At 47.2% G+C, this 12833-nt stretch overlaps 1 protein-coding gene across 1 annotated transcript; it reads left to right on the top strand.

The window, feature by feature from the left end:
- Positions 1-1611: 1611 nt before the first annotated feature.
- On the top strand, positions 1612-3526 carry ZNF768 (zinc finger protein 768). The gene is made up of 2 exons (XM_006871903.1): positions 1612-1699; positions 1968-3526. Exons 1-2 carry the CDS (start codon positions 1612-1614, stop codon positions 3524-3526), a joined length of 1647 nt encoding a protein of 548 aa, XP_006871965.1.
- The last annotated feature ends 9307 nt before the right edge of the window (positions 3527-12833 follow it).

Here is a 12833-nt window from a genome sequence, read left to right as displayed (position 1 = left end):
GTCAGACAGGACTGGGGGGATTTCTAAATTGCTAGAAGGTTCTCTCTTTGTTCACTTCCCCTCTTATACTCTTCGGTACCACCCTCACCTGGAAAGAATTCCTGTAGGATTTCGCACTCCCTGTGAGAAAATCCAGGAACCCGGGACTCAGGTTCTCAAAGACTTGCGTTCAACTCAGGTATGGGGGAAGATAAAGGGAAGAGTCCAGAGTAACAGAAAGGAAAACAGCCTCCTTTCGGTGAGAGGATCCCTAGACTGACCCCTTCAGTACGGAGAACCTATGTAAAGAGGGATACTATGGGGATGGATTATCAAGAGAGATGGGGGGCGGATGGGTGTCTGTCCTCAGATCCTTTAATTTTCATTCTTCAAAAAGAAAACATAATGGAGGGTAAATGGGGGCGGGAAAAAAGCTGAAGAGCAGGCTGGACTCGAGAGGAGACGCCAGGCACCTTGCTCCTGCTCACCCCCGCAGGCGCTTCTGGCGGACTGGCGAGTTAGAACTGTCTCCGCGCGCCCTCTAACCAATCAGAAAGGTGCCTTACCTTCTCTGGCGCCCTTTAACGCCTTGTACCCTGTGAGGTGAGAGGAGGGCGGTGAGAGCACAAGCTCTATCGGCCAATCGCCGGCCACTGAGGGTGGTGCCTGTGAAAATTGGAGGCGGGGCTGTCTCCTTGGCAACGGTCCCAGCCCACCCGAAGAAGGGAGGGAGGAGTGGGTTAAGAGGAGCGGAGAAAGGAGGGGGCCCAAAGAAGTGGGAGTGGGCGCGCAGGGCTGGGAGAGGGATATGGGAAAGAGTCCCAGGCTCCGGGGCCTCCATGAGCCCGAGAAAGGTCGGTCCAGGTTACCCCGATGCGGCCGGAGATGGCCCTGAGGCTCGGGTGGGGAAGGGAGCTAGAGGCCGCCCCCGCTGGCGCCGGGACGCGTCTCTCCTTCTCGCTGACCTTGGTATCGCTTGTCGCCTCGTCCTTGGCCACACGCACGGACCGATGCTGGGTCCGGGAGATGGACAGACAGGTTCCTGTGCTGACAAGAGACCTAGGACATAAGCGCACAGACTGCCCCAGCCCTTCCTGCTGGCCCTGGGGCGCGTGTCTGCCCCCTACCCAACGGCTGGGCCATCCATCCCAGGGTTAATGCCAACGAGTTTCCACCTCCAGCTGCTCCTAGAGAGGCCGCAGCGCTAGCCAGCGGGGGGAACTGGCCGCGGACGGACACTTCCTGTGCGGGGGGGAGGGGGCCGGACAGCCGCAGCCCAGCCTGGGCTGGGGGGCCTGACTGGGGGGCTTCGGGTGGGGAACGGGGCCTGGGTGCGGCAGGACCGGTTGTGAAGCCCCTCTAACCCGAGGCCACGACGCGTGGGGTCCGTGAGGACCACAGGCCAAGCCCGGACCCTGTCAAGGGGGCGGGACCGCGGGGAGGGAGGGGCCCGGCGGCCAGGAGAGGCCCAGGGTCAAGACGTCCGGCCTCAGGGGCCGGGGCTGGGCAGCCAGGTCCCTTGGGCGGCGCTGAGTGGGCAGGCTGCGAGGGCCCGGGGCTCAGGGCACTCAGGCCAGGTCTCAGGATCGTCTTCCATCGCCCCCGCTGCCCCCGCACTGGAAGCCGGCGGGGATGGAGCGGGAGGCGTCGCCGTGGGGCCTCGAGCCCCGAGATGTGCACAGTCCTGACGAAACTGGGAGCTTCGAAGGGTCCCTCAAAGGTGAGGGAGGGATCACCCCTTGGAGGAGTGTGCCAGGGAGAGGGGACAGTGGTTTGTGGGAGGAGAGGAGAGCCCAGGGTTTGGACTCCTGGGACTTGGATGGGTCGGGGGTCAGTTGTGGGGATGAAGGTGGTAATTTCACTACCTGTCTAAGGACAAGCGACTTTACTTTAAGTGAAGGCAGAGGTTTGTGACAGACCATTTGAAGGCAAATGAATCTTATAGATCTCATACAATTTGGGTTTTCTGTAATTCTCTGATCCTGCAGGCAACATAAGTGCCAATGAAGAAGAGGAAATGTCTCATGAAGAAGGCTCCGGGGACTATGAGGTTGAAGAAATACCATTTGGACTCGAACCCCCCCAAAGCCCAGAGTTTGAACCCCAGAGCCCCAGGTTTGAGCCAGAAAGCCCTGGTTTTGAGTCCAGAAGCCCTGGGCTTGTGCCTCCCAGCCCTGAGTTTGCACCCAGAAGCCCCGAATCAGATTCTCAGAGCCCTGAGTTTGAATCCCAGAGCCCTAGTTACGAACCCCAAAGCCCTGGGTATAAACCTAAGAGCCCTGGGTATGAACCCAAGAGCCCTGAGTATGAACCCAAGAGCCCTGGATATGAGTCCCAGAGTACAGGGTATGAACCCCAGGACTCTGGATTTGAAACCCTGAATCCTGAGTTCAAAACCCAAAGTCCTAAATTTGAAGCTCAGAGTTCCAAACTCCAGGAAGGTGCAGAAGTGCTTTTGAACCCCGAAGAAAAGAATTCCTTGAGTATCCCCTTGGGAGTCCACCCGCTAGACTCCTTCACCCAGGGGTTTGGAGAGCAGCCCACAGGGGGTCTGCCCCTTGGACCACCTTTTGAGATGCCCACAGGTACCCTGCTGACTTCGCCCCAGTTTGAGATGCTCCAGAATCCTCTAGGCCTGACAGGGACCCTGCGGGCTCCCGGCCGGCGGGGTGGCCGGGCCAGGTCTGGGGAAGGCCCTCGGCCTAACATCTGTGGCATCTGTGGAAAGAGCTTTGGGCGGGGTTCCACCCTGATCCAGCACCAGCGCATCCACACGGGTGAGAAGCCCTATAAGTGTGAGGTCTGTAGCAAGGCCTTTTCTCAGAGCTCTGACCTCATCAAACACCAGCGTACCCACACGGGCGAGAGGCCCTACAAGTGTCCCCGTTGTGGCAAGGCCTTCGCTGACAGCTCCTACCTGCTTCGCCACCAGCGCACCCACTCGGGCCAGAAACCCTACAAGTGTCCCCACTGTGGCAAGGCCTTTGGCGACAGCTCCTACCTCCTGAGGCACCAGCGCACCCACAGCCACGAGCGGCCCTATAGCTGCCCTGAGTGTGGCAAGTGCTACAGCCAGAACTCATCCCTGCGCAGCCACCAGAGAGTGCACACTGGGCAGAGGCCCTTCAGCTGCGGCATCTGCGGCAAGAGCTTCTCCCAGCGCTCAGCACTGATTCCCCACGCCCGAAGCCATGCCCGGGAGAAGCCCTTCAAGTGCCCTGAGTGCGGCAAGCGCTTTGGTCAAAGCTCGGTGCTGGCCATCCATGCCCGCACCCACCTACCGGGCCGCACCTATAGCTGCCCCGACTGTGGCAAGACCTTCAACCGTTCCTCCACACTGATTCAGCACCAGCGCTCCCACACCGGTGAGCGGCCCTACAGGTGTGCGGTGTGCGGCAAGGGCTTCTGCCGCTCCTCCACACTGCTGCAGCATCACCGCGTCCACAGTGGTGAGAGGCCCTACAAGTGTGATGACTGTGGAAAAGCCTTCTCACAGAGCTCCGACCTCATCCGTCACCAGCGCACCCATGCAGCTGGCCGGCGCTGACCTGGGACCCTGCTAGGGATGTGGGAGGTGGTGGGTAGATGAGAAGGGGGCAGGAGTTAAAGGAAAAACGTTGAAACAATGGAAAAGCTGGAAAGAATGGAGTTGAGGATTCCAGGATAAGAAGGGGCCAGGGTGGAGGAAGTTACATGCCCTGGAGACTTATGGGAAATGGGCTACGATGAGGGGTTGGAGGGAGGCCAAACAGACAGCAAGAGGCTTTGGGCAAGATCCAGGAAAAGGTCAGCAGAGAGCTGGCCTCTGAGGTAGCATGCCCCTTGGTGGGTGCCTGGCTTGGCCAAGTATTAGAAGGGGGTGGGGGGAGGGAGGGGTTGGATTCATTAGAGTTTGGTAGATTAGCGTGGTAGCTGCGGAGAACCCTCCCTGAGTCAGGAAGTGGGTAAGAGGGTAGGTGGGATGGGAGTGGGGCACCAGGGTGTGAGGCCTGGGCCCCTGAGTTTCAACTCCCAGCCTCCCTTGTCTTCCTCAGTTTTTGGGGCCCCTGAATTTGAGTTCAATAAAGACCTTTATGTGGTAAAAAGAAATTTGTCCTTAAAATGTGTGTGTGGCCAGTGGGAGACCATGAGCTTAGAATAGTCAACAGAGCCCCTGGGGCCTTTTCTGGGAGCGTTTTATGTTCAGTGTTCCTCTAAACTCTTACCACCTTTCCATTTTACACACTGGAAATCTGAGTCTCAGGAGACAGGACTGGCCCATAACTAAAGTTCCTGTCCTGTTTTGAATACAGTATTAAGGCAAAAGAGGAGGCGCGGTATTACAGTGTGAGAAAGCCCTCAACTTTGTAGGGACCTCCCTCCTCATTAAGTCCCTCAAACACAGGGTCAGAAAACAGACCCTGATTGTTATATCCAGATATAGATCCCATTTTCCACTTCTCAGAATCGACTCAATACCAGTCGGTTGGATTTGATTTTCTTTCTGACGCCTGCACCCTTCCTGACTAGAACATCTAGCTTCCATATGAAGATGCTGATGTGAGATGTGGAAATCTGAGCTATGAGGAAGGTCTGCAATTCCAACCCCACCCATGGGGAGTAAACATTTGGGTATGAGAACCGGACAGTTACTTTAGGCCCTAAGACTCTCCCTCCTGGACAAGTGTGACCCAAACCCCATTGTTGTTAAGTGCTATTGAGTTGGTTCTGCATAAGAATGATACTGTACAGGGTTTCTGAGGCTGTTAATCTTTTTCCTGTGGAGTGGCTGGTGGGCTCAAACCTCTGACTTTGTGGTTAGCAGTCCGTGCTTATCCTACAGGGCCACTGTGTTCCCACAAACCCCATGAGTAGGTTCAATTTGTCTGCTTCCTTTTTAGGGCCCGGCTGCTCCCGTAAAGATTTACAGCCTCGGAAACCCTATAGAAGGGTGCTATGAGTTGGAACTGACTCCATGGCATATAACAACAACAATATATTTTGGAGGAGCACTGGTGTTGTAGTGGTTAAAGTGCTCGGCTGCTAACAGATGGCAGTTCAAACCCACAGTTGCTCTGTGGGAGAAAGCTGGGATGGTCTGCTTCTGTAAAGATTTATAGCCTTAGAAACATAATGGAGCAGTTCTACTTTGTTGCTATGAGTCGAAGTAATTGGCAGTGGGTTTTTTGGGATTTGCTGGTGAGACACCCACACCCTCACCCACCTTTATCCTGAGATCCTCTCATCCAAATCCAGGCTCCTCCGAACACTTGTGCCTGGTGAACATCACAGATGTTCATCCTGAGATGAACACCTACTAAGGGCCTAACTGCTCCTTCATGTAATCGGCCTGGTGTGACACTATAGGATAAGCATTCAACCTTAAGGTCGGGTCAAACTCTCGGAAACCCTTCAGCCGCTTCTTGGAAACCCTATACAGGATCACTATGAGTCAGAACCGACTCAACGGCACTTAAAGATACACTGTAAAAAGTTTCTTCATTCTATTTCACACATAAAGAAATAGGCTCATAGAGATCAGTGATGTGCTCAAAGTCACTCAGTGACAAATCATGCACGTCTTGGTGCCACCATCCCCTAAGCCACCTTGGACACACATGGGAGCGGTTGATATACAAACTGTCTCAGACTCTGGATCCTGGTGTCGCTCCCATCCCACACTCATCCTCTGGGTCTTAGAACTTGTAAGAACAAACTGTTTGACCAAGCACATTTCAATTCTGCACCTCAGTGGTCTACAAACTCTGGAAGGAGCCTAGGCATCAGGTATTTCAATGCACTTTGGTTGGTTTCGTAGTTTTCAAAGTTTAACTTATTTTGAGAAGCAATATTTTTTCTTTTTTTCAACTGAAACTATCAGTTTTTTAAAGATCTTTTGTAAACTACACACATTTTTGTACAGCTACTTTACCACCCTCAATCACTAAAATACACTAATCTCCATTCTTAATACAGCTCACATGTGTAAATGGGGAGCACAGTGGCACTGTAGGACAAGCACTGAACTGTGAACCTCCAGGTCGGTAGTTCAAACCCACCAGCCACTCCTTGGGAGAAAGATGAGGCTTTCTGTTCCCACAAAGATTTACAGTCTCAGAAACTCTATAAGGGGTTGCTATGAAATTGGAAATGACTTGACGGTACTTAACAACAGCAACTTATATAAGCATATGTTGAATAAAAATACATTTAACTCCCTGAAGTGAGGTTTCATATGTAGACATGTCAATTATACTATTTAATTATCAAATTTTGGAGTTACTTTTTTTCTGCTCCCAAACACATTTGTAGACCCCTGACCAATGCCTGAGGTGCCTAATTGTATGCACAGAGCCTCAAAAAGAAAACCTGAGAAAGTGAGGGTGGAGACTCAGCTGCTTACCCCTCACCCCCATCTTCCGTGACTACTCTTGAGGTACCTTCAGAGCCCAGGTGGAGCTAGTCAAACCTGGAAAGAATTCCAGGTCACAAGTATAATGTCTTCCCCAAGGTCACACAGCAACCTGTGAGGAAGAGCTAGAACACCAACCTGGGGCTCTTGACGTGCAGTTTAGCATGCTGCTTTCTGCTACGTCATCTTGCCCAACAGAACCACGTCTGGCCACTGCCATTTTTGAGCAGCTCAAATGTTATTTAATACAACAATTCTGAGGTCTATACAATTATTGTTCCCATTTTACAGATGAGGAAATGAGTTCCAGCAGCATCAATTGTCCCTCATCATCTAGCTAGGAAAGTGACAGAACCTGGATTGACCCTTTTCCTAACCAGATGAAGATGTTGTTTATTTTTTTCACACACTCTCACAAATGTACAGTGTTTTCTTGAGGCTTCATGACATGTGTCACCACTCATCTGTCAGTTTGTCATACTTTGGTGGCTTGTTCGTTGCTGTGATACTAGAGGTGGTGGTGGTGGTGGTGGCTGTGTGCCTTCAATTTGCTTCTGACTCATATTGACCCAAATAAAGTTTCCATGGCTGTAAATTTTACACCCCCACTCATCTGTCAGTTTGCCGTACTGTGGTGGCTTGTGTATTCCTATGATTTTAGAAGCTATGCCACGAACATTTAAAAATGCCCCAGGGTCACCCATGGTTGACAGGTTTCAGCTGAGCTTCCAGACTACGACAGACTAGGATGAAGGAGTGATGGACTACTTCTGAATATTTAGTCACTGAAAACCTTATGAATAGTAGTGGAACACTGTCAGCCCAGAATATTGAATATTGAAATATTATAAATAACACCAGAATATTGTCAGATGAGCCCCTCAGGTTGGAAGGCACTCAATATGACAGGGGAAGAGCTGCCTCCTCAAAGTAGAGTTGGTATGAATGGAGTAAAGCCCTTGGGATCTTTATTTGCTGATGGGGCACAACTCAGAATGAAGAGAAACAGATGTAAACATCTATTGACAATCCGAACATGGAATGGATGAAATATTAATCTAGGAAAATTGGAAATAGTCAAAAATGAAACAGAATGCCTAGACATCAGTAACCTAGGCATTAGTGAGATGAAATGGAATGGTATTGGCCATTTTGAATCTGAAAATCACGTGGTTTACTATGCCGGGAATGACAAATTGAAGAGGAATGGTGTCACATAATCATCAAAAAGAACATATCAAGATCAGTCATGAAATACAACCTTGTCTACGATAGGATAATATCCATATGCCTACAAGGAAGATCAGTTAATACCACTATTATTCAAATTTACGCACCAATGACTAAAGCCATGAAAATGAAATGGAAGAATTCTACCAACTTCTTCAAGGAGCTCTGGTAGCGTAGTGGTTACGAATCAGACTGCTAACCTCAGGGTCAGCAGTTCGAAACTACCAGCTATTCTGCGGGAGAAAGATGAGGCTTTCTGCTCCCATAAAGATGTACAGCTTCGGGAAACCCTCTATGGGGTCCTTATGAGTCAGAACCAACTGGACCGCACATAACCACCACCACCACCAACTTCTTCAGTCTGAAACTGATCAAACATGTAATCAAGAAGTATTGATAATTATGAGTGATTGGAATGCAAAGGTTGGAAAATATGGCCTTGGTGATAGAAATGATGCTGCAGATTGCATGATAGAATTTTGTAAGACCAATGACTTCTTCATTATGAATACCATTTTCAAACAGCATAAAAGACAATTAAACACAAGGACCTTACCAGAGGGAATACACAGAAATCAAATTGACTACATCTGTGGAAAGAAAGGGTGGAAAAGCTCCATATCATCAGCCAAAACAAGGCCAAGGGCAGACTGTGGAACAGACCATCAATTGCTCATATGCAAGTTCAGGCTGCAGCTGAAGAAAATTAAAACAAGTCCACGAGAGCCAAAATATGATCTTCAGTATGGTTGGTGTTTATGTACTGTGGAGTCGGCTCTGACTCATAGTGACCCTGCATAGGGTTTCCAAGGCTGTAAATCTTCACAGGAGCAGAAAGCCTCATCGCTCTCCTGCGGAACCACTGGTAGTTTTGAACTGCTGACCTTGAGGTTCACAGCCCTACTATAACCACTGCTACCAGAGTGCCTGACCTTGTGTATATTTCACCTAAATTTAGAGACCATCTCAAGAACAGATTTGATGCATTTGACACCAATGACCAAAGACCAGAAGAACTGTGGGATGCCATCAAGACAATAATACAGGAAGAAAGCATAAGGTCATCAAACAACAACAACAACAACAAAAACAACAGCGTAATAGTTAGGGTTCTGTGTCAACTTGACTAGGCCAGGATTTCCAGAGGTTTAGCAGTTGGGATGTGCTTATTTCCCTGCTGATGAAACCTAATACAGACATAGTTAACTCTATGATGATTGACTATGAGCAACCAATCAACTGAAAGAATGTTTCCTTGGGAGTGTGGACAAGCAAGAAAAACTTTCTCTCTCTCTCTTCCACTGGTGACCTGGAACCCTGCAATTGTAAGCCATTACCTTGATAATAAACTTCTGTGGTACTGTAGGATTAAGCACTGGACTGCAAAGTTGGTTTGAACTGCAAGGTGAGTGATTCAAGCCCACCAATTGCTCCTTGGAAACCCTATACAGAGTTGCTATGTATTGTAACGCACTCAACGGCACTTAATAACAACAACAATATACGTATATATTATATGTTTTACTGGTTTTGCTTTTCTAGAAAACCCTGCTTAAAACAGTCAGGAAAGGAAAAAAAAGACCAAAATCAAGACATTGTTGGGAAAATAAATGTTCCTGGAATTGATGGAATAAAAATTGAAAATTTTAAATTAACTGATATAGTCCTGGAGGTGATCACTCATCTATACCAAGAAATTTGGAAGACAGCTTCCTGGTCAACCAATTGAAAGAAATCTATATTTGTGCCCATTCCAAATAGAGGTGACCCAATGTAATGTGGAAATCATTGGAGAATATTATTAGTAACTCATGCAAGTGAAATTTTGCTAAAGATAATTTAAAAATGGTTACAACAGCACATCTGCAGGGAACTACAAGAAACTCAAACTGTATATAGAAGAGGATGTGAAACGAGGGATATCACTGCTGATGTCAGATGGATCTTGGCTGAAAACAGAGAATATAAAAAAAGAGGTTTACTTTTGCTTTCTTAACTATGCAAAGGCATTTGACTTTGGGAATAATGACAAACTGTGGATGGCATTTGGAAGAATGGGAATTTCAGAACACTTCATTGTGCTCATGAGGAACCTGTACATAGACCAAGAGGCAGTTGTTCCAACAGAATAAGGGAACACTGAATGGTTTAAAATCAAGAAACGTGTGTAGCAGGGTTGTATCCTTTCACATACTTATTCAATCTGTAGGCTGAGCAAATAATCAAAGAAACTGGATTATATGAAGAAGAACGTGGCATCAGGATTGGAGGAAGACTCATTAACAAGTTACTATATGCAGATGATACAACCTTGCTTGCTGAAAGTGACGAGGACTTAAAATACTGATAAAGATGAAAGACTACAGCCTTCAGTATGGATTGAACCTCCATGTAAAGAAAACAAAAGTCCTCATAACTGGACTAATAAATAACATCATGATAAATGGAAATATGATTGAAGTTGTCAAAGACTTCATTTTGCTTGAATTCATAATCAACACTCATGAAAGCAGCAAAAGACATATTGCATTTGGCAAATCTGCTGCAAAAGACCTCTTTAAAGTGTGAAAGAGCAAAAATATTAGTTTGAAGACTAAGATGTGTCAGACCAAAGCCATAGTATACTGACTGGTATGGTGCTGTAAGATAAGCAGTGGATTGTTAACCACAAGACTGGTAATTCAAACCCACCAACTGCTCCTTAGAAACCCTATGTTGTTGTTGTTGTTGTTGTTGTCAGATGCCATTGAGTCTGAACTGACTCATAGCGACCCCATGCACAGCAGAACGAAACAATGTCCAATCCTGGGCCAACCTCACTACCGCTGCCACACTTGACGCCATCAATGATGCCACTTGGCCGATCCATCTCGTTGGGGGTCTTCCTCTTTTTCTCTGACCGTCCATCTTACCCAGCATGACATCCTTCTCTAGCGACTGTTCCCTCCTGACAATATAGTCACTATAATGGTACTTAACAGCAACAACAACACTATATGTGTGCAAAAGTTGGACCATAAATAAGGAAGACCACTGAAGAATCAATGCATTTGAATTATGGAGTTGGAGACGAATATTAAAAATACCATGGGCTGCCAGAAGAACACACAAATCTATCTTGGAAGAAGTGCAGTCAGAAAGTCCTTAGAAGCCAGGATGGCAAAAGTTGGTTTCTCATATTCAGACATGTTATCAGAAGGGATCAGTCATTAGAAAAAGACACCAAGCTTGGTCAAATGGAGGGTCAGCCCTAAGGAGATGGAGTGACACAATGACAGGAACAATGGGTTCAAATATAACCACTGTGAGGATGGTGCAGAACCAGATAGTATTTCAGTCTGTTGTGCATTGGGTTGCTATGAGTCGGAACTGACTTAATGGCAGCTAACAACAGCATGGCATGTGATGACACTCTGATGGCTTGTAGAGTGTGACTTCTATGTTCTTATGTTTAAAATGTTTCTGTTTTAATATCTAATTTAATAACTATTAACAGATATGAGGAGACTTCAAAAAGTTTGTGGAAACCTTCCATTATCTTTCAACTACATTTTTTTCATGAACTTTTTAAAGCCCATCCTATAACCCATACATGGAAGCTCTCTGGGGATCCTGAATAATAGAAATGGGTCCAGAGAACTAACATGTTAGAGAACCACTGAATAAACATTAGAGAACACCTCCTCTGTGCCATTCCCAGTTAGGGGCCAGGTGTTGGTAACACATGTGAATGAGACCTGGGTGCTTGCTTGTCAGGACTCATGGTCCTGTGAGAGATGCCAACACAAAGTGAGACTGTGCCCCAGAGAGGAACAAAGTGCTGATAGCGTGAGTAATTTTCTCCAGGAATGGACAAGATGAGGAAGTACCTTGAAGTAAGAAGGTGCCGATGGATTGAAAGGAGCGGGATAGGGGTGTTGGCAAAGGGAACAGCATATGCAAAGGCACAGAGATGGGGAAGACAAGTAGGTGTGTGAAGATGACCCTCTTGGATGAGGTGGGATACTGATTCCTAAAAATGATGACGGCAGATCTCATTCTGAAACAAACTTCACAGTGTTCTGTGCTTTCGTTTCTGACCTTGATAAAAATAGCTACAATTCTTTTAAGTGTCACATAATATCACCTCCTCAGAGAGATTTCCCTAACCATTAATCTGAAACAGGAGTTTGGGTATAATGTTGTAGGATAAGCACTGGATAGCTAACCAGAAGGTCAGAGGTTCAAGTCCACCAGCCGCTCCTTGGAAATCCTACAAAGTGTAGGAATCAGAACTATGAATCAGAACTGCCTCCACGGTACTTAACAACAACAGTAATGTAAAAGGCTCTCTCTATCACCCTTTCACAAATTAGTATCCAGCTGTTTTTTGTTTTTTTTTCCATTACAGTCCTTATCACTACTGAATCCAATTTCTATTTGTTTACTGTTTTTTTTCCCATGGGAGTGTAAGCTTCTTAAAAGTAGGAATTTGTCTGTTTCCTTCAGCACAATGTCTTCAGAGTCCAGAACAGGGCCTGGTACAAAGTTGTTGTTGTTAAGTGCCGTCGAGTCGGTTCCGACCCATAGCGACCCTGTACAGGGTTTCCGAGGGTGTAAATCCTTACGGGAGTAGAAAGCCTCATCTTTCTCCCGCGAAGCGGCTGGTAGTTTCGAACCGCTGACCTTAAGGTTCGCAGCCCGATTCGTAACCACTAGCCCTCAAAAAACATTCTCTGATCAAGAAAAGATTTTCACACTAAAATAAAAACATTCTTTGATGGTTATCGGGTGGGAGGGAAGGGGGAGTAATTCACTGGCTAAAAGGTGTTTGTTGCTGTCGAGTCATTTCTTACTCATAGTGACCCTGAATAAGAGCGACTAGTGGGTTTGAACTACTGACCTTGCAGTTGGCAGTCTAGACAAGCAAGGATAAGACCTTGCTTATCCTATAGTACCATACCAGGAGTCCTATAAGGTTATTTCTAATTTGTGTGAGGGAGAAGGTAATATACAATAAGGGGGAAGTTGGCAAAAACATGATGGAAGCACATGAAGCTATAGAGAGAAATGCAAGAGTAAAAGGCAGAGGTAAATATCAATTTATATATACAACCCTACAGTAATGACAATCTATACATGGGTAGACATGTAGGCTGAACAGGTGTGGGAGGGAGAGTGGGAGTAGACCCACAAATGTATAAAGATTAGACAGAGGCTATTCAGATGTGGGTATTTACCTTTGTTGCAAGTA

Source organism: Chrysochloris asiatica, unplaced genomic scaffold (genome assembly GCF_000296735.1).
Source record: "Chrysochloris asiatica unplaced genomic scaffold, ChrAsi1.0 scaffold00178, whole genome shotgun sequence".
Classification (NCBI taxonomy): domain Eukaryota; kingdom Metazoa; phylum Chordata; class Mammalia; order Afrosoricida; family Chrysochloridae; genus Chrysochloris; species Chrysochloris asiatica.
This window is presented reverse-complemented; position numbering and strand designations above follow the sequence as displayed.